The 22,178-nt window shown below is 44.1% G+C and overlaps 3 protein-coding genes across 5 annotated transcripts; 1 reads left to right on the top strand and 2 right to left on the bottom strand.

The window, feature by feature from the left end:
* Window positions 1-1,890: 1,890 nt before the first annotated feature.
* On the bottom strand, window positions 1,891-8,869 carry LDLRAD1 (low density lipoprotein receptor class A domain containing 1). Of its 2 annotated transcripts, XM_003208855.5 has the most exons (6): window positions 5,309-7,083; window positions 4,846-4,900; window positions 4,026-4,157; window positions 3,768-3,905; window positions 3,479-3,607; window positions 1,891-2,676 (listed from the first exon to the last, which is right to left on the bottom strand). In XM_003208855.5, exons 1-6 carry the CDS (start codon window positions 5,327-5,329, stop codon window positions 2,531-2,533), a joined length of 621 nt encoding a protein of 206 aa, XP_003208903.1. In that variant the 5' UTR covers window positions 5,330-7,083; the 3' UTR covers window positions 1,891-2,530. The 2 variants fall into 2 exon arrangements, with proteins under 2 accessions (XP_003208903.1, XP_085087527.1); XM_085231401.1 differs by lacking the exon at window positions 4,846-4,900 and having other exon boundaries at window positions 5,309-8,869.
* A 149-nt stretch (window positions 8,870-9,018) lies between these two features.
* Window positions 9,019-17,391, bottom strand: TMEM59 (transmembrane protein 59). Of its 2 annotated transcripts, none has more exons than XM_085231394.1 (8): window positions 17,148-17,391; window positions 14,632-14,737; window positions 12,713-12,807; window positions 12,366-12,518; window positions 12,011-12,095; window positions 11,599-11,680; window positions 10,682-10,790; window positions 9,019-9,991 (listed from the first exon to the last, which is right to left on the bottom strand). In XM_085231394.1, the coding sequence occupies exons 1-8, from the start codon at window positions 17,334-17,336 to the stop codon at window positions 9,836-9,838; spliced, it is 975 nt and encodes a 324-aa protein (XP_085087520.1). In that variant the 5' UTR covers window positions 17,337-17,391; the 3' UTR covers window positions 9,019-9,835. The 2 variants fall into 2 exon arrangements, with proteins under 2 accessions (XP_085087520.1, XP_010714600.2); XM_010716298.4 differs by having other exon boundaries at window positions 11,599-11,683; window positions 17,148-17,390.
* Window positions 17,392-17,473: 82 nt separating this feature from the next.
* On the top strand, window positions 17,474-21,587 carry TCEANC2 (transcription elongation factor A N-terminal and central domain containing 2). The gene is made up of 4 exons (XM_010716295.3): window positions 17,474-17,628; window positions 17,744-17,885; window positions 18,414-18,607; window positions 20,398-21,587. The coding sequence occupies exons 1-4, from the start codon at window positions 17,527-17,529 to the stop codon at window positions 20,584-20,586; spliced, it is 627 nt and encodes a 208-aa protein (XP_010714597.2). The 5' UTR covers window positions 17,474-17,526; the 3' UTR covers window positions 20,587-21,587.
* Window positions 21,588-22,178: the final 591 nt, after the last annotated feature.

The raw sequence follows: 22,178 nt of genomic DNA on the forward strand, positions 1-22,178 counted from the left end.
CCTGTAAGCATGAAGCTGTGCTTGACAGCTCTGACAAAGGGAGGAAGCAAACAGGATAAGCACAGGCCCCAGGGGAGGGAGCAAAGCAGAGAGACAGTAACCCCCCTTGGTTATGTAGTTACTGCAGAAATCCAAACAGAAGTCCCCTGTATCCCTCCTTTTAATCCAAGAAACGAATGCTGAAGTGGGTTACAAAAGAGATTAAACTCTACAGTTGTAATATAGCATACCTTTTATTATAAGCTAATTCCACATGCATTTTATGCTTTAAAACCTACTCTCAGTATACGTGCCTATAATATACTGTCTATATTTGACCATCTAAAACATCCAGAAATGCCTACAAAGAACAGATGCTCAGAATCATTTTGCATTAGTCTGTGCAAAGCCAGGAGTAGAGCTGTAACACTACAGGTTTGTCACAGAAACACACAGGAGTCAAATCAAAACCGACTAAGGTACACAGTGGCTGTGAACTGGCCTGAGAGCTTCCTTGTGTCCTTTAAGGCTGAGAACTTAAATAGGTTTCCTCTACTGGTGCTTATTTAGAGGATCTCTTACACAGCATTTATCAGAGCACAGTGACAACAAAAGCAGCGCATCCTTGGAAATGGCAAAGATGCCAAGAAAGGGAACGTTGCCTCTAGAATGCATAGAGATGAGAGAAGAACCTTTCTCTTTCTCTCTTTGCTCCTTTACTGCTGAAGTTTCTTCAAAAAAGAACTACAAACAAACAAGCATACTTGCATTCAAGCCCTACATTTTTTCCCAGAAACTCAAAACTATTTATAGCGTCCACTGAAGACATCAGCCCTCTTCTGAGGCAAAAAACAGCACAAACAGTGACTTCTAACAGCTTGACAGGCTGTGACGCTCAGGCCCAGTGCTGCTCCTGCAGCTGCAGTTTGGTGCATCAGCCAGCACGGATTGCTTTTGCTTTGCTAGACCTTCCACAATTACCATCTGCTAATGTGACCATGAAGAGATGTGCACCTCACAGAACTGTGTGCACCGCTTCACCTCAGTCAAGCAGCTGGGAGCTGGGGCTCTGACACGCCAAACAGGCATGTTGTGATTTGGCACGGAGGGTCTGTCAGGTCACAGGAGCATCCGTAAAACAATACAGTAACCTCACTTTTCCAAAGAGGTGTTCTAAAGCACTGTGCTTATGTTCTCCATCCCTTTCCTTAGCTCTTCATGCTGACTGGCAGACTTCCCCTTTTCAACACACCCTTGTGCACATTTTATCCAAGGATGACTCAAGCACGCTTACTGCTCTGTCCTCAACCCCTTGATCTCACTTTAGAGCTCCAAGGCACAGATCCACCACCGAGGAGGGGAGCTGCTGCACCAACTGACAAACACGGACTGGGGAATCCAGCAGCGCCACGTGGGCCAGCCTGACCAGCGTCCTCCTCCCAACCACAGTGACTACAAGAAGCCAGGATTTACCAACCCCAAATCAGCCTCGTTGCAATGTTAGATGCCAGTGATTTTTCTAGCAAAAATGTGCAGCTCTATCTCATGTTTTGACAGGGTGGTAGCCTGAATGTGAGAAACATTTACCTAAGATACTTCCAACCACTCTTTGAGCTGCAGCACTGAGCACATTGCAGTGATGTTGTACCAACACAGAGAAAGCAAGCCACCCGTCCTACGTGGCATGGAAACGGACAGGTTATTAAACATGGCTCTAAACATCTCCATAGTACCATTGTGCTGAGTTTTGCCGTTTCATTCTAGGTAAAAGCATGAGTCAGAACACAGCACAGCTATTTTTAAAGGATCTTTCAGAGCTATGGCTGTATCCCAGCTATAAATTAGAAAAAACATTCACCATTTATACAAGTCATGGAGAGATGCCGAGTTACAGATCACAGGACAGAAAAGAAACAGTGAATTGGGATTTATTTTTGAAGATCTGTGACCTGGCATTGCTGCAGGAAGAATAGTGCCTAGTGGTTCTTTTGGGCCTGGAACACTAAATCTGGGATTGATGTTTCAGACACAGACAAGGTTTTCAAAAGAAGAAAGACCACAGCTTTCCTACATTTTAATGGCACATCTGTACTGTATCTCGTGGGTGCTGTGAAGGCAGCTGGCTGGTCCTGCGGCACTGGCAGAGGAGCAAACTGAGCAGATCCCATCTCATCCCATGGCCTGGCAGCAGCTCTTGGTTTTCCTCTGCTCGCAGCTCCAAGGATGCAACAGACTTTGTTTCCCTTCTTTTTCACTTTCTAACTGCACTATAACACATCTCAGTCCAACAGCTGCTCGTTAAGCACCAAGCTGCCACTCTGCACCCTCAAAGCCCCAAGAGGTGCTCAGGAGAACCCACGGAGGTGTCCCACAGCTGATGCCCAGCCTGCAGCACCGGGATGCCAGCAGCACAGCACCCATCTCTGCTGCAGACCTTTTGCAGCTGCTCACCTGGGCCTGCTTGTGCCAGAGCTTCCAGGGTGGTGGCACAGCAGGAAGTGACAGTGCAGGAAGCACCTCCCCATGTCTAACGCTTCTTGGTGCCCAGACCTCACGGCCTGCAGAGGTACTCGTCTGACCAGCTCACACAGTGCTGCACACCATCCCGGCACAGTGCCCTGGGCACACAGGAGCAGTACTCGTAGTGAACAGGGCTGCAGCTCCACCAGGCTGGGCCGCAGGGAGGGCAGGCAGCCACTGCAGGGACAAGAAACCAGGAAGAAAAATGCTGCTGCACTCACTGGCACCTCCCTCCTTACACCATTTAACTCCATAGCAGCTACTGAGAAGGCACCAGGGATGACCCTGAGTCTGTGAATCAACCAAAAAGACACTATGATGATCTTTGTGGCAGAGATGGCATCCTGGGAGCAATGACCAGCTGTAATTTGTTTGTTTAGCTAGCCACCCTAGAGAAAGGTGCTGTCTGAGGTTCAAAATCTCAGGGGTGATTTAGGAACAAACCTGCTACTGGATTTTGATCAGAGCTGGATTTAAATCACAAAGGTGCACACTCAGTCCCCCTTGGTCTTAGAGACAAACTTATCTCCTGACCAAAGACCAGTTTTGAATTGGTGCTGCCTACAGATCCACACTGAGATGAAATTGCTTGGTGCTCAGCAAGTCACAAAGATGGAATGTCTTTTGGGGCTGGGAACAACGAATCAAAGAATCATTTAGGAAAAGACCTTAAAGATTACCAAGTCATGTCAACCTGATAAGTCCCACCGGTACACCATGTGCCTTAAGCATCACAGCCACAGAATCATAGTGCCATTTAGATTGGAAAAGCCTTTTGAAGCATGGAGTCTCTCCCCTCTCAACTGCCTCCAGCCTTTGGCAACAGATGTGAAAAAACCACGTGTTTTGTCTCTATTTTGTGTTTCAGAGGACACCAGCCTCCAGACTTTTCCAGGAGCACCAGTGAGCACCAATCCCACAAAACCTCTTCAACCTATCAGCAGATCTTACACTAAGTGCAGCCCAAAGGCAGACTTACAGCTCCCCATCTCATCAGAGCAGTCTCCGCAGTCGTTCATCCCATTACACCTCTGGTCAGCATAGACCCAGTACTCAGGGTTACCGCAGTGGAAAACCAGATATGCCGGCAGGCTGCGGGGCAGGTCACCTGCAAGGGCAGAGGCTGAGCTCCTGCAGGCACACAGATGTACCCGTCGGAACAGGGACAGGCAGCACCAAAGTGTTTCACGAATGGCCCTGTAGATGAGGCAGATCTTTGGAGATCAATAGGAAGACCAGTATGGGAGGATCATAACAAAACAGCTCACCACAGAGTTTCTCCTGCTCATCCTCTCCATTTCTGCAGTTGGCAGTTCCATCACAGACCTGGCTGGCTGGGATGCAGGTCACTCTGTCATTGCACAAGAAGCCTGTCCAGTTATGAGTGGCTACACAGAGGCGGTTCACTGAAAGGAAAGCAAGAAATACTATCTTCTGACATCGTCATGTTCACAACTGGTATGGGGAACATCCCACATAGCACCAGGCCTCCCTCACTGCACTAATAATGACTCTTGGGGACCAACCCGGTGCATGTAGCTGCAGTCCCAGTGCGATTGCCAGGCCCACAATGGCTGCTATGGCAGCCAGGAGCAGCAGCACAACGCAGGCCCGTCTCGGTGGGCAGCACAGGTGGGCACAGCATGGCCAGCAGCAGCCTGTTGGGAGGCAAAGGTGGGAGGTAACGAGCTTTGATCTTAAAGCCAGGATTTCTTAGCTGTACCTCATGTACTTAATTGCTATGTATTGTACGAATATAAGACACACCATTTGCTCAACTGCAAAGGGATTCAAGGAAGCAGTAACCATCCCCCACATCAAACATAAGTAGGAATCAAAGGCAGAACACTGCAGCTTAAAAGGTAAGTGGTAGACACAGATATGCTGCAGTTCACAGGACAATACCTTTGACCAGTAGGCAGAATGGCTGCAAATAGGCACGGGTATAAATTAATGGTAGTGAGAAAATGCAGTTGCAAGCCAATCTACAGACTTATTATCAACTGCACGTGATCTCGCTTTCTTCTTAAAGTGGATCAAATTTGCTGAAGCCTAGCTATTAAAACATATAGAAAGCCTGTAGAAATTTCATAACAAGCCCCTTTTGTTAAAGGTAAGAATACATATCATGATGTTATACCATAGGTCTGCCACCTCCAGGCCAGCAAAAAGCATCTTAAGTCTATTCATTTTACAGTCAGGATGTTTCACTACAGAGGGGTGGGGAGAAGAAAAAACACAACAGCCTCAACACACCATAAATACTTCCTGCATTTTACATTACAGAGATAGGCTCCACTGATTTACAATTCAATAACAAAAATGTTAAGCTCAGCATTTTGTTACCTTGTTCTTCAGAGAAGGACTTCGCTGAATCAGAAGTAGTTACATCACCATTTCTCTAGAAGTGAAAGAATAAAACACCATTTCCAGACGTAGCACGTGAGCACACAGTGGTTGCTTTTCTGGTTCTGGTACCATCTCATCCAGGAATGAGTACATGGATAAGTACTGATATACATATTTTACACACAAACAAAAGTTGGTTTTGTGGAAACACAGCCCGCATTTGGTTCACAGAGCAATCAGATTGCTTTCCAGATCTCAGTAACCCATTTGCACAACAAATACTGAGGCAAGACCAGCACTTGATGCCAGTAATGTTGTACTGATACCCTTTCATATCAAATCAGGTGAAGTAGACAGGACTGGAAAACTAAGAAGCCACTGATAGAGAGATCAGACAAACAACATTATCAAGAACACATGAATTTTAGGGAACACAAGATTTTCATGAAGAGGATCGTACCTGGGGGTGAGTTTTGTTCATTCCTCCTGGATCTACAGCCTTCAGAGCAGCTCAGAGGACCACAGGAAGCTTTCTGCACCCTAAAATGCAGCCATGTTACCATGTCTCTAACATAAGCAACGTTACCAGGACACAAAAACCAACAGAGGGAGGGAAGCAAGAAGCACTGTGCTGCCCAGGCATGTGGACAGGAGGACAGGGCAGGCAGGCTGAGCCCCTTCTCTGGTTGGAAGCAGGGCTTCTTTTGCTTCTCCCTCCTCCCAGCTCCACTTTGGCTTCATGACAGTGTATGAGGCAAACGGAAACTTCCCGTGCTGACAACCCCATTGCTGCTCCTGCCATGTGGAAGATGAATGCCCACCCCCCAGCTGATGCAGCTTGCACTCACCTTGGTGCCAGCCAGGTACTGAAGAGAATGAACTGAAAGCCTGAGGAAATGGAGTCGGATCACCCTCCCCCAAAACACCTTTCCCCAGCTCCTTCCCAAACCAGGGCTAATCCACTAGCGTTGTAGCAACATAACCCCAGGCTCCTGCAAAAGCTGACAAGATACACCCATCTGGAATAGCTTTTTGCTTGGGCGATAAGCACAGACATAACAAATTCTCTGCCATCCTCTCCTTTATTTCCATACATGGATTTTCATGCCTGCATCCTTAGCTCAGCTTGTAGCTCGCCTGAAATAGATTGCACCACTCAGAACTGTCTGCAGGCTTCAGCAGAGGGCTTTGCAGTTTCAAAGACAAAATGACATAGGTTCATGTCCCACTTGCTCACAGAAGAGTTCGCTCCTGCACTCTGAATTATTGCCACCCTGGAAGTAACATCTCCTCCTCCACCCCCCATCCTCAGCCCAAGCACTCAAAGAACTACCTCACCATGACTTGGGAGAAATTGGCAGCTGTATTACCTAAAAGCTGGCACCAAGACAGTCTCACTAAATTAACTGATTCAAAACAACAAATAATGCCTGACACGGACTAACAATTGTTGCTCCTTCCTTCTCCATCCCCAAACACACAAATTATTCCTGACTGAGTTAATACGTGTTTCCTGACAACACCTGCCAACCCCATACACACCCACTCAGAGAGCTTCCAAAATCAAACACAACCTTAAGGACCTCTTCCTCCCACATGGCAACCCTCACTTGTCCCAAGCAGAAGTTTCTCACAGGAACGTATCACTGCTAAACTCTGTGCCAGGAAGCTGTCCTGTTCAGAGGGGAATTCTGAGTACCCCAAGCCTGCAACTCTAGGCACCCACGGAAGAGTACTAGATAAAAGGTTAAAAATGCTATCAAATTCCAGATCTGCTTCTCTCTACGGAGAAAGTTCAAATTCCTAATCACTATAGAATGAATATTTTAAGCCTTAAAATAGCTTTTTAGGTGATAATGAGCTTGGTTAGAGTCACATGTAACAACCAGACCAACCAGGCTTCCCATGCAGACTCCACAAAACAATCCGTAATGAAAATGTTTAAGACTTGGAGTAAAGCAGCTTTCAGAGGGAAATGTCTGTGAGACCAGACACCCACCACGACCTATTTCCTACATGAAGGTTATCAAGCTCAGCTGTAACCAAGCAGGTAGTTGGGTTTGGAGCAGTTACACCACATCAGACCATGAGTTCAAGAACTTAACGAGAACACGGTAACGAACACAAGCAAGACTTTCTGAAGTTCACGATCTTTGCCAAAGATCAGGGAGGCTGACAAGGGAACAAAGATGAACATACCATGTATGATGCAAGACTACTGCTCATTCCATCACCTAAACCACAAAACCTAACCCCCCCCTCAAAACGTACCATAGCTGTTTCTTGCAGCAATTAATTGCACATGTTGAGATGGATGCCTTGCTCACGTCAAGATGATTCAATTTAAGAGCTGAAGCAAGTTCAACTGAACGTATGCCTAAAGAGAATAGAAAATGCTTTCCTCCTGCAATTCCAATCATTTAAGGCCCTTCATTTAAATAGTGGTTTTGGGCAGAGATCAAACCCAAATTGCAGCCTCTGAGAATGAAGATGTTAGGAAGTTAAACATAAAAAAAATAAAAATAGGACAAGCTATTTTGCAAAGTCCAACACTAAAACAGCTTAAATACTCCATTTAGATTAGAAATCTTGATTAACAGTTCAATTACTGCAACCTAGGTAGTATCCAATTATACTAAAGGAAGATGCTTTGACATGAGCTTATGAGTCCTCTTAACAATTTCTTTAGACCTGGTGCACTTGGCAAGCAGCAATGCTAAGTGTCAGACTGTACAGGCATTGTTTCTTGTGACCTACCAGCACATTACTGAATCATGGGTGTCACTGTGCACACTACTGAGATGCCATTAAACAGCCAACAAAAGACAAAACACATAGAATTTTTATTTGATCCATTTGTTGAGTTTTCTCCCTTTGTTGTAGACCTGTAGGCAGACAATGCCAAATGAAAGCAGAATTTGTTTGTTTAATTCAAACCTAGGAATGTAAGCAATAAAGTCAGATATTTTGGAACAGAAAGGAAAGCTTCATGATCATGAGAAAAAATCATCAAGGTAAAAGAGGCTGTAATGTACATATTTAAAACACACAAATAGCCATGGATTAGTGAACACTCCCTCTGCAACTACATGCAACACTAAGTTAAAATATTTTAACAGACTCAAACACATCTATATGTCGCTTACTCAATTACAAGAACTAAGGAGATTGCTAAGGGCTTTCCAGATCAAAGTATTGCTGAGAACATGGGCTACAATCACCAAGGAGGAGCCCATGCTTGCAAGTTTTTAAACAGCCATTTGCATACATCACATCTGATCCCACCAGTAGCAGAACGCTGGCATTCTGCACTGACACAGGGCTGCATTCTGAGGTTGTGTCTCAACCCAGTCACTACAGCAGGGATTTCCCAGTGCTGTTACACAACGGAACAGCATTCTGAACACACAAATGGTTTTCAGAACAGTAGGGTTTGAGGCCCTATAGCAATGCCACCAACACACAAAGAAAGGTCCATGGCTGCTGACACTCAGTTTTCTGGGCTGCAATGTTGCTCACTGAAGAATTTAACATCCAGAGGTACTACTAAGTTAAGACTTCAAACTACAGTTGCTGTACAGCGATATGTGCCTGTTTAAAACAAACCTCTGCGTACTCTTATCATTCACTGACAGAAAATTTGCTTCAATGCACCTAAGACACAACTTCCAGCAGCACTGTATAGGCAACCACGCACATTCCTGCACGGATCATTACCTGCAGCTTACACAACCAGCAGCCACATCAGCCATGGCTGCTGAACAGGTTCTAACAGAAAGGGAACGATGTAGTGCACTCTCCAGAATCTCAGACTTTCACCAGAACTCAAAACTTGAAGACAGTGGTTTGCTTGGTTGTTTTTAAACTTTCACAAGAGTTGGCATAACCAGCAAACCATGCTGATGAGCTGGGTGTCATGCATTCTAGTCAGTTTTCAAATACTTACAAAGAGACCTTAAAATAAATCATACATCTGCTATAGTCAATTCCTCAAAGAAAAGAATGGCAACAAAATACATTAGAAATATGAAGGACACTGTTAGGTGCTGTATTAGTGAATCACACACAGCAAAATCAGGTCACATTGCCAATAGGAGGAATGCTACAGGAATGCTTTCAGATGGAGTAAAACAATAATGAACCATAGCAAAAAGCTGTACAGTCAGAAACTTCTATACAGTCATTTTTATTCATCTGTTCTCATTTCTCAGGAAATGTTTCTGTAAATGAAGTTACAAGACTAGAATAGTTAATCAAGAACAGAAAGTAGAATTCCTTCAGAAAACACAGGCTCTAACTTTACAAGCAATTTGAGATGTAAAGGCTATAGTCTGACAAATTAATTAACCATATAATGTTCTGTATGTGAAAGCATACGTCCACATGTTTTTAACACATTTTCCACCTTCCACAAACTGAATTCTAGCCTACAGTACTTCACAAATGCTTTCCATCCTGGATATTGCCACATGGTAGAAAAAATAGACTTCTGTTCTTGGAGAAAGAGTTGTTTGTGCATGAACATTAACAAGTACTCCCCCATCCCCCCAAAAAAGAACAGCAGGTAATTTTATAATATTTTCTCTTAACTACAACAGAAAGTGCAACACTAAAAAGGCATCTCCTGCCTACTTAAAATTTCTTATATCTTTACAGAGCTAACTCTTGAATGTACACAGTATATCCTAGAATACACAAATAAGTTTGAAAGTGTCATGGCAGAAATATGGAAAGCATGCTTACAGCTTCTGTAAGCAAAAAGACACAGCAAACACCAGTGAAAAGTGATTATGTCTGGAAACAAATTCAAGGTGTCTGAATCTTCACTACTAGAGGGGAAAAAAACAACCCATGACATCTGTTGATTCTGTAATTTTATCTGCATTTAAAGACTTGCTGCTAAGCTTCTTATCTGAAGAACCATCACAAACAATCAGGAGTTGCTAGCACTGTTAGAATTAGTCTATTCAATCCAATGGAGGCTTATTTAAATTGCTGATTGAGCCAGATTAACTTTTGTAGGAAGAGGTCCTGCTTCTTCATGTTCCTCAGTCTTGCATCTAACCACAACAAGTGCAGAGGATGGATATCTGTTCAGTTTTTGTTCATTCATGTATTCCAGATCTCCATAGATGCTCAGCTTCTGAAATATTTAAATGAACTACTTTAAGATAAAGACTCTTCATATATGAATAAATTGCATTTTGTTATACAACTATCCTCTTTCATGGTTGCAGCTCTTCAATAACTCACACTTTCTGCAACATCTGAAATTCATGGCTGAGACTAGATTTAAATCTAAATAAATGCATTTGATCTGCCAGAGGGAAAAAACAGTAGATGTAGTGCTTGCATACCAAACTCTTTAGCTTGCAAACACTGCAAGTCTTGCTCTCTTTGGGCTGTAGGAATACTAGTTCAGTTGGTTCCCTTTCATACAGACTTTCTGCAGTCACCAACAACATGCTGTCACTTCTGTTCTCATTATTGATACTCCTGAATTAAATCCATACTACTTTCCACCTGCCCCATCCAATTCTCATGATAGCTTTACCACCAGAGAAACCAGAAGCAACCTCCATTTGTGAAGAGTAACCCACAAGTTGCTAAGAAGGCAGGGCTGTAAGCCAGAAGGGCAGCATCTGTGCTTACTGAGCAAGGCTCAGAGCACCTATCAGCCACAGGGACAGACAGACGTTCAGCTAGAAAATCATTCAAACAACTACTGTTTGCTAACCACATCTGCAAAGTAAAAAATTCTTTCTAATTGACCCCTCATGATGTTTATTATTCTGTAGAAAGTAACATAATAAAAGTAACATAATAGAGTTACCTCAGATGGAACATACTGCTCTACAGCTGTAGCTACGGTTGCACAACAAATCCAGAGCAGCACCAACACTGACAGGACAAGGGTAGTAGTTAAAATCCAACTGGAATTTCTGAAATGAAAAGAATGTTACTAGATTTCATATACCAGAATACAAAATAATGGGTCTATAAAAGGTTGTGCCCGATTTTGACTGTATTTCAGGCTCATTCACTAGCCTCTCCCCCAGCTGCACAGCCTAATTCTGACACCTGGGTGTACAATATAGCATCTAACACTTAGTATCTAACTTGAAAGACACTAAAAGACTTGCCGGATCCTGGTTTGGGGCCCTGAACTTCCTCCCACTTAAGATCATAAGAACAGATTTTTATTATGCACTTAAAGTGCAGCTCACTGATACCTCACATCTAAGCTTTCAAGTAAACAGTCATCAGTGACTGAGAGAAGAAAGAACTGAGATGCTGATATTCAGCAAAGCTTTAATATATACTGGGCATTTCCAGACTAGACATGAGACACAACATTGTCTTTTGCATTTGAAAATAAAAATGTTTTGTCCTGAAACATATCCAGAGCTAAAGAACAGGCAAAACACAGAACTGATGGAACAGTCTGCTGAATATACTCAAAAAATGTGTATAAAGTTATCAACATTATGTTCCACGTAAAAAAAATAAATGTAGGAAATTATCAGTATTATAGTTAACTAAAAGGGGAAAGAGAATGAAAGTTGGCAGGATAGCCCAGAGATAACTTGGGGCAAGCATGGAATGTAGCAATAACAAATGGTCAGATACAAAAATTCAGCTGCTTTTCAATCTGAACCTAAAGGACTCGTAAGACTGATTCCTTACAACAGTGCCACCACACATGTAGGAAACATCACCATGCCCTGTACCAGGTACTGACATACATACATGGAAAGACACTTGAAAAAGCTGTCATTCCCTTGCTCTTCAAATAGTCCTCGGTAGGTCTGCGAGCTTCCTGGCTGTGGGTCTGCTGAAAGAGAATAGCAGAAATAGCTGTCAGAAAAGCAATAAAGGTAGAAGACCCAAACTTTATCCAGTTTGTCCACAGAAAGCATGAAAAGAATCTTTCACAGTGGCCCTAGCTTGCATGCTTCTATGCTTCTATTTCCAGGAGAGCTTGCTACCACCACAGACCTTGCTAATACCCATAGCAAACAATTACACTTCAGCTTTCTAAAAATTTCCTTTCATATATCACATGCAACTTTTGGATCTGTTGTTTTTTTGTTTGTTTGTTTTTCCTTGCATGATATGCAACATTTGCATTTGCTCCTCCAAGCCAGAAAGAAAAACTTACAAGCTGTTTTACTCAGGGACAAGGATCCTCTTGTACCTTCAGACTCCTGATCAAGCTGTGGAACATACTGCACTTCTGGCCTCGACTAAAACAAAACAAGGATTAAGAGATCCTGTTAGCAAGCTTCCACTAATCTTGATCGTCCACATTTTCAGAATCAATAGGGAAGCTGATCATAAGACATGCTCCATTCACATAATTTTATTCATTTATTACCCCTGTAATGGCACTAAGTGCAGCAAAATGCTACCAAAAACTCAACGCTTCTGACAGCGACCCATGACCATTTTCTGAGACTGGAAGGAGCATAGATAAATATTTAGCACCCAGGACACCTCAACAAAAAGGCAGGCACCTGGAATATGACAATTTTGCCATCATCTGCTTGAAGGTAGAAAGTCCACGAGGATGTTATGAAGCTCTGAGCTGAATCCATCATGTCACTCCAGAAGGATCTCACCAGTGTCAGAGGAAAGAGGAGATGAATTCTTGGCATCAGGGACATTAACTGCAAATACAACATTAACTGGTTTTCAATTTGTTTACATATGAAGAGGGTAGAACTTATGTTCATGCTCACTCATTTCCTCACGTCTATATTTCAGTTCTTAAAAAGATTTCATTTGAAGAATTTTAAAAAAGAGAAGACATGCTGAACAGAAAACAAGTAGGTGGTATTTGAAAAACATGTCATGTACTCACTTGCTCTTGTCTTAACTCAGCAAATGGCAATTGGTTCTGGCATCCAAGATGGCAAGCATATTGTTCATCAGACTGGGAGTATGCCTCATTACAGGCTGCAAGAAAAGTTCCCAAAACGAGAAGATAAATTCTGCATTTTAGTTAAGAAAACATTTTCAACATAAGTTGGATCAGAAACAAAGCAGCAGTTAAAAGATTGACAATCCCATTTGTAGGGAAAGATATGAATATCATTCCAAGGTTAGCATTTGGTGCCAGGTCTAATGAAGGTTAAGGAACTGGAGCTCACACAAATCACATATTTTAAATCTGAATGCTGTCAGAGCAACCGGTCAGAAACGTTAGTCTGGGCAAACTCAAGGCTGCAAGTTTGCATTGATTCTCCTACTGCCACTATATTTTTTCCTCTACAGATCATGTAAAACATTTTAACTACTTTATCCTACAGAACGAAGCTGGAATTCTAAACAAATAGAGAGGCCACAAATCTACTAAACCTCTCAGAGGTAACAGTAGAAATCATGGTATTCCTTAGGAAAACCTAAGGAACATTTTCCTGCTAGCACAGTAAGTACAGTAACTGTGTTGAAAGTATCGATGATTTAATTTTCAACAAAAATTAAATGAAGCCAACTCTTTCTTTACATGTATCTTCTATTAATTGTTCACTAGAAACCATGAAGACCAAGAAATCTAAATTATTCACATTTATAAATGGAGAATTCAGGTGGACAATATATGGGCATAGCTCTTTCCCAAAACACGAAAGCTAAGCTGGATGATGTTACAGCTCTACTCGACCTAAAGCCTCCACTTAAGCAGCAACACGGAGCGCAGCAGCTCTCCCAGTTTTCCTACAGGAATAAATGCACCATCAGAGAGGCTGGAAAGCTGGCAATTCACACAGCATCAGCAGCTAAACATTTGAGCATTTGGCTCACGGCACCTGAACAGCAATTCTACAGCAAAAGTGCCACCAAGCTAGTGTTAGTAGACATGCAGAGACATCAGAAGATAGAATTCAGCAGGTCAGCCAAGGTACATCCTGCCTGAGTAACTAGTCAGGGTACCAACCAGTGCAACAGATTACAGAACATAAGTCAGCAAAAGACAACAGCCTCAGAAAGGAGAGTTAAATCAGAAAGTAAGCAACTGTTCAATTACCTCTAAGTGTGTGTGCCTTACTGCTACATCACCCTTTTTATGGCACTCTTTCTTGTATGGTTCGACAACTAGACTGACATGTATCACAGCGATACACGGTGTATGACAGACTAGAGCACTAGCCCATTTCTAGTACGGCTTTGTATCACTTCAACATCTTTGCATTTCAGGCTTTCTCCTTGTGTGTCTTCCAGCAGCTCCCTAAGCTAACCACTAGCCCTCTTGTTTTTATGAATTACTGAGAAGACAAAAGCCTCCTCTGAGAGCTGATGTTGTCCTCATTATATTTCAGAAACAGCAGGGAACTACTCTGCTGATTTTCCAGCTTTGGCTCCTTACGTCCCACTTCATCTCTGAACAAAACTGTTAAGCAGCCACCTCAGTATTATTACATAGAAGTTCTGTACGACTGCAGAAACTGTGTTAATTGGCTATGTATATATTTCACCTTCACTATGAGATTATCACTCTAACACAGATCTGAGACAGTTAGTCGTAAGCATTTAGATCCCTATTTCAAACAAAATGTAATTATTGCTGTATTGAGAGTTTAGCCTAGACCACAAGTTACAAAGGCAGACATACATTGTGATACTTGTTCTTCATCTGAAAAATTCACTTCTATAAACGAGCCTGAAGTTGCATGGAAGCAATTGAAATAATCCCACCATTTTAACAACATCCTTCAGATGCTGCTGCTGTTCCCTGCATGCATCTCCACGTTAGGGGATGCTAAAGGAGTTCTGAATTCTTACCAGAATCACATTCCAGTTTGGTTCGATTCAGATCGATGCCATCATCCACAAACTGACAAATGGAAAACAGTCTGCAGCCTCGCTGGCACGCATACAGTTCCTCTTCCTGGGAAGGCACAAGAGAAGACTTACATTCATTCCTCCATTCAAAAATAAATAGACCAAAAAAAAAAAAGAAACCGCCAAAATCCCACAACAACTTTTTTTTCCAGAAGTGCCACAGAAAGGCACCCAGTAGAGCACCATAATCCTTCCCTTTACCAGACCTAGAAGTCAGAGAAATACGACAGTCTGGATCATCTGAATAAAACACAGCTACAGTTCTGTAACTGTGATGCAGCCTGATCCATTTCAGACAGAGCTCTCAGACTTGGGGTAAGCCAGACCTGGAACAGCAAATTCCATTTAGCAATTCTGTTCCTACAAGTCACAGCAAAGCCATACTGCATTTCTGAAGAAGCACAGGCTTTAAAAATAAGAGATAACATTGTAAAAGATTTATTGACATTTAACCACAGAACGAATACACAGTCATCCACTTCAGAAGTTTAACAGAACCCAATGAGTGAAGATCAAACCAGACTTTGTTGTTGTGTTTTTGTTTGTTTTTTTTACACTGTGTTACAACGTATCCACCAGTCTATAATTAGAACTCCAGCAGAATCACCAAAATAAATGATTAACTTCTGATTAATTTCTTTAGCAATACCACGGTCAATTGTTTACCTGCCAAACTAGTTCCACAAAACCACATTTTTATATCACTGCAGAATGGTGCTTTCTCAGTGCTACTACAACACAGATTATACACAGTACACCTCTAACCCAGAATTTCTTCTGACCACAGCACAGAGGGTGGAGGTGTACTTTCCACATACGGTGGTCTCCACGTTGCAGAGTTACAGCCAGCCTCCTTTAAGTGAATCAGATCCACCAAGCCTGGTAACTACGTGGCCACCAATGTGATTGCAGCCACTTTCTTCACAGGGGGAAAACAGACTCTAAATTAACTGCACCAAAAACAAACACACCACGCCTTACTGTACAATGTACTGTAAGTGCACTGTCATTGTTTGACAGTGACAAGTTCACGTGCTTTAAAAGCAGCTAAGCTGAAAACACAGATAAAACTCAACACTTAACACAGACAGAATGGCAAAAAAACAGTTATGCTGTTACAGAAAATACATTCTGTCTGTTAATATCCACACCGAACTGGCTGTAGCAAACAGATTTCTGTGGCAGCCTTCCACAGAAGCCTTAATAAAAATCAATTTTATCAATCTCCAATGATAACTAAAACAATTTCCTTCCATTCAACTTGGTGCTTTTGTGAGAAACCAAACAAACTGTGACAGAAGAGGTGGTTGTATTATTCAGCATTCCCAGCAACACAAAACAACGAGCTCACAGGCAGATTAAAGCATCAGCTTTACCTGAAGTGCCAGCACAGTATGGAACTATTTCAGGAGAACGTTTAGCCTCAATTTCTCAGATTTAGGTCTTTCTCCTCACTATCATCACACCAAAACACATCACACGTACAGATCTAATTCTACCTGTGTTCCACACAGCTCCCCATTACTTCCCTATAGAGATACCAGAATCAGGTGCTGCACCGCAAACACCAATTTTAATTTCATATGAAAGCAGACAAAGCCCTATTACCTAATATTAGCACCACTTCCTTCCATTTACCTGCTGCCCTGGCAATCTCAGGGACAAGAGAACTCCCATCATTCAGAGTTCAAGCTGCTATACAGCTGCAGTTAGCAGTGAAATACGTTGCCAGTGAAAGAAAAAAAAAAAAAAAAACAGAATCACACAGAATCACAGAATGGCCCGGTTTGGAAGGAACCTCAAGCATCACGAATCTCCAACCCCCCTGCCACATACAGGGCCACCAACCTCCCCATTTAATACTAGACCAGACTGCCCAGGGCCCCATCCAACCTGGCCTTGAACACCTCCAGGGACGGGGCATCCACATCTGGGCAGCAACTGTTACATTCCAATTCTGAGCTGTGCAAACCTTTGAACCAACAGTGAACTCCTGAATATGTAATTACATCCCTGTTATTATTTGACTACCCTGAGATGGACGTTTTCTATGCAAGTGAATCCAAACATCACTGGCAGCTCTGTCAGGCCACTCGCTTGCCATCTTTGATGCTTCATCCTCCACAATTCGAGCATCATGCTGTGTCCTGGCCCATAGCCCTTGGCTATGAACACAGCACAGCGTTAGTCCCCAAAACGCAGAGCGTCCCAACTCAAATAACAGCTGCCTCTTCGGTTATAGGAGGAAAGGAGGAGCAACCCCTAGCCCCACAGAACCGCCACCACTAAAACGCTTTGAATGCTGTATTTGCCACAGCCTAACCAGCTATTTCCAAGAAGAGGCACGTCTCTGTACGAAGCACCGCACGCCGTGCTTCAGGAGGTGACAACGTCAGGCTGCCCGGGAGGAAGGAGAGGGGCGCGGGGCCGAGCCGCGAGGCGGGGCTCAGCCGTACCTTGGGGTAGGTGTGCAGGGAGTAGGTCAGCTGGCAGGCGCGGTGGCAGGAAGCCGTGTTGCCCAACACGGAGTCAAAGGCCTCGGAGGAGCTGGCGGGCACCGCTCCTGCGGCCCGAGCGCGGCCTCCCGCCCACAGCAGCAGCAGGACCGCAGGCAGGCAGAGCAGGCCGGCCCGCCGCGCCGCCATCTTCCTCCTCTGACGGGACCGGCCGCCGGCAGCCTCTCGCGAGATGATCCCGCGAGATCGCGGCTCTCCTCCGCGCGATGCCTGCCGGGAGCTGTAGTCCGTACCGCCGGGCGGCCCCGACCGGCCGTACCCGGCGGCGGGAACTACGCAGCGCGCAGGGCGGGGCGGGGCGGCGGCTTCCGGCAGGAGGATGGAGCGGTTCGTGGTGCGCCGGGCCCGCTCACCGCAGAGCCCCCGCCGGGTCCGGTCGGAACCCCGCGCCTACCGGCAGGCTACGCTCGAGTCCCTGAAGGCGAGTCCCCGTGCTGCGCGCGCCGGTTCACGTAGCCTACGGCGCGTCGGTAGCGGCCCCGTTAGCTGTGGGGAAGCCTCGTTCATAAGAATATTTCCTATTGGCTTTTTTCCAGAGGGTGGTCGTGGTGGAAGACATAAAACGCTGGAAGGCGATGCTCGAACTCCCCGGGCAGCCTAAAGAAAACCTGTTGGAAGCCTTGGGGGAACTGAAGAAGAAAATACCTTCCAAGGAAGTGTTACTGTCCACAAAAATAGGTACCGCACTCCCGGCCCGGGCTTCTTCCCCGTGCCCGAGCGCCTCGGGCTGCCGGGGTGGCAGAAGCCGCACAGCGCCACCTGGTGGCCAATGGCTCTACCGGGCGGGGAGCGGCGCGCTGGGTGCGCTCCCAAAGGAATCTGTTCGCTCAGCAGGTCCGTGTGCAGTGCGGGAGCACTGCGTCCTCCTTAAAAAGGTTTCCAATTTAAAAAAAAAAAAAAAAAAAAAAAAAAAAGGCAGCTGTAGGCCAATTTTACAAGCTTTCACTAGACCCAGTATGTCTCCACACTTTGGCGCCTTGAGAAAATAGTTTTCACATGTTTAGCTCCATTCCTTGCTAATTTCTCCAGCAAAATCCCTGTAGGAGTCCAGGAGTGCAAAGTTCAGGCTTCATTCTGAGTAATTTTATACGTATGTTTGTGCCAATGCTCTGACATTGCCTGAATTAAAGATGCGTCTGGCTGCCGAGCACCAATGTATGTTTTGTCCACCTACCAAAACTGTGTGACTTGTTGCCTTTTTTTCAGGTCACACTGTGAACAGGATGCGCAAACATTCCGATCATGATGTGGCCAGCCTTGCCAAAGATGTTTACATGGAATGGAGAACTTTTATCAAACACCACTCAAATAGGCCTTCAATAGAAGTCAAGAGTGATCCCAAGACTGAGGCTTTCAGAAAGAACGCACGGAAGCTGCTTTGTGAAGCCCTGGATCTAGAGGTAGTGTTCATGGAACATGTTAGACAAGCCATAGTTGGCCATAGTTACCCTAAAACTAGTCCTAGCTGCAAAGTAGGGACAAAAGTTCCTGTTTTCAGCGATGTATCTCCCCGTTTATCAGTAGCTTTGTGTTAAAGGTAGTTTTGTGGGAGTTTTTCTGTTATTAAACAAGTAAACATGCTAATTGTACATTGTACATGTGATCTCATTTACCTCACCAGCCAATAGAGTAGCTGTGTATGTACTGTGGTTGGGTTGGATAAGAGAAGGAGGAAGTCAGCAGAACATAAAGTTTTGACTATTAGTTGCCAGCAGTTAAAGCAACACTGGGACCTTTTGGGCATTTCATATTTAAGTAATTAAACATTTGTAAATTGAAATCTATTGCAAAAACATAGAGGCAAGTTTGACAGTATATAAAATGGCAATAATTACTAGATCCCTCTGGTGTCTTTAAGTAAATGAACAGAGTTTTGCTGTGGGGCTGAAAAACTAGCTTGCTTGGTCTATGAAACACTGTAATAATTATCCCTTTAATTTATTCATTAGTTATCCTTTAAACAGAAAGAAAAGTGATAAGCACTCAAGAATTTCACAGCTATGTGTTTGCCGGCTATGAGAACAACCTCTCCAACTTCCCTTCCATCTGGGCTGGGGCAGAGCAAAAAGGTCATTTAGTGTGAGGGTGCTTTGGGATGATGATGTGAGGAGCTCGCTGTTGGGTCAAGCACAGCAATAAGGCTGGTGGTCAAGTCTGAGCCTAGGAGACGTGAAGGCTACAAAGCCACCCTCAAACAGGGGGTATTGGGTAAGGTAGGACAAGGCAGAACTAATTCTGAAGAGGACTTACCTGAAAGTATGGCAAGGAAATCTACCCTTGTGGCTTGCAGCTGCCATTGCATCTACAAGTAGAGCTTGTATCTGTAGGATGGACAAGTTTTAGAGGTAGGGAAGCACAGAGGTTGGGCAAGTGGAAAGCAAGCTGATTGGAAGGGGAGAATGGGACTGAATGGATACAACAGGGCTTTCCAGCAGAGGGATAATTTAGTTTTGGGTAGCAAAAAGAGAGTGAAAGTGGTGGGCAAAGGACTTGGAGGAGTACTGGTTGACACACTGGAATCTCCCGTATGAGAAGCGTGGGAGATTCCCTGTCACAAAAAGCAGAAGTGAAATTAAAACCATTTCTTGATGGGCAGGCTGTTTTTTTTTCCTAAGCTCTTCTAAATTACAGGTTTTGGCACATGTTGAAGCAATAACTACGTAATTAACATTTAGTAAATCCCTTTCTGCATTCTTAATTATACCTCCTTTTACACACACAGAGCCTGCATCTCCCTTTATAGCACCAAGCAGAGTTGCCAAGTGTTTGGCATGTCTTATAGTCGCTATTGGAATTGAGTTTAAAATAGCATCCGAGGTGCCTTATATCAACAGGATCAAAAAGTGAGCTTCACAGAGACAGCACAACACACAGAGCACATCATAGCTTCTAATTGTGGTTCCACTTGGAACCCAAAGCGAGTTGCAGATTAGTTTCCTGTCGCGATGGCAAAGCACTGCCACCCAGCTGGACGTGTGAATGTGTTCCCTGCTAGTGACCATGCTGCCTTGCTCCTTAATTGCTAGGATAGAATTAAATTGTTCTTCCTGTTGCACTTGTGATGAGAAGTAGATTTCCTTGAATCTGCACTGATTAATGAAGAAACACCGAAAAGCACCAAAGTCCAATTTCAATCAGTTGGTCTCCTTATTAAATGCAAAGATCTAATTTTATACTTTGCTGTTTTCAGATTGATCACCCACTGGCTGAAAATATTGAGCGAGAAGCTTTTCATCTCTCTTCACGTCTCATTAGCGCGCCGTATCGCAGAATGGTGCGAGCTCTTGTCTTCTCATTAAAGCACAAACCTGAAATCCGAGCAGAAGTCAAGGCTGGCACGCTCACCGTCCCTGCGTTTGTACAGAGCCATAAAAAGTGAGGTGTCGTGCTCGATGCCGAGCGAGAACTTCATGTGCCTGCGTCTCTGTGGAACTGGGAACCCTTTCTGTCACAAGGGGATTGCCGAAGTGCTGACAGTGTGACTCACTTGGCTGAGGACAAGAACTTCTAGTGATGGAAGTGGTGCTTTAAATCTGTGTGGGGTTGCTGCACGAAAAGTTTCTTCTGCTCTGCTGTGTATTTTCCTGGTCTAAAGCCACCCTCTCTCACTGACCTCTTTCTGTTTTCAGTTTGTCATACCTCAGTTCAGCTCCATCTCTGATGTGGATCTTCAGGTGTAATTAGCTGACTGGCATAAAGGATCATCTCTGGTGGGAAATAGTGGAAAATCAGGGTGATTGTTTCATGGGAGGAGGTTCCTAACGGATAACTGCAAACCCTCATTGATCCTAAATCAGCCAAGTCTGCTGCTGCTGAGCCCTGTTTAGCCAAGCCAGGTGATTTCCCCTGCATCCACAGTGGGATGGAAAACGAGTTTTGATGATTTTGTTGTGGATGCCCCCTTCCTGAAGGCATTCAAGGCCAGGCTGGATGTGGCTCTGGGCAGTCTGGTCATAGCAGGGGGTTGAAGCTAGATGATCATTGTGGTCTTGTTCAACCCAGGCCATTCTGTGATTGTTTTCTATCCATCCTTTCATAGTCTCAGTCATCCTGCAGTGGTGGGCATTTTCTGAAACCCTGGGGTGACAACCGAAATGCCCTAGGGTAAAGGTGCTATCTAATACCTCTGCTTAATGAGCAGCTCGTTCTGACTTCCCTACCTCATGTATGTGGTGCTTATTCTTAGTGTAACATTAAAAAAGAAACCCCACCTTGAAATGAATTTTTTAAATACAGTTACGTTGTGAGGAAAACATTCCACATCCAGGCTTTTTTTCTCTGTAAAGAGCATGTTTCAGAATGATGGTGTAAATAGATTTAAGTAACAAACTATTGTTTGAATTGCTGCTAGTTATTAAAACTTGGAAACCTTGCCTTTCATATTCTGGTTTCTTTAGTGACACAAGTCATCTTGTTCTCTCTGTGTTATTATTAAGGCTGTGTGACAGGCACAGTCTTTTTCTAGTGGTGTAGAATAAAGTGCTCTCTGTTCTCTGTGCATGTACAAGGCGCTGGTCACAATCCATTTTCTGAGTTAACGGGGTTGAAAGAGTCAAGAGCTGGGATGAGTGAAACCTGCTTGTTCACAGGCATGGGAACTGAGGGTAATGCACCGTAAGGAGGTGCGCTTTGATCAGTCGTGGTCAACGCTGACCTCAGGGGAGTCCCTTAAGAACAAATAACGTGGTGTGAAAATGATGCAGTAGTTGGTATTCAGATCTTCATCTTAAAACAGGACTGGGTGTCGGTAACTGGGTCTGCTAAATACTCCTTTGGACACTGCAGCACCCAAAGCATGGGTAGGTGTGCTGGAGACAAACTGGCAGATGTGAGTGGTGGCTGAGGATAATACATCAGTAAATACCTGACACTTGATGACCAGTTTGGAGCAAGAGATGTGAAAACCCTCAATTTTTTACAAATAATCAGATCCATTTCCCACTTAGCTTCAGGCTGTAATTGAATTCACCC

This window comes from Meleagris gallopavo, chromosome 10 (genome assembly GCF_905368555.1).
Source record: "Meleagris gallopavo chromosome 10, MGAL_WU_HG_1.1, whole genome shotgun sequence".
In the NCBI taxonomy this organism is placed as follows: Eukaryota; Metazoa; Chordata; class Aves; order Galliformes; family Phasianidae; genus Meleagris; species Meleagris gallopavo.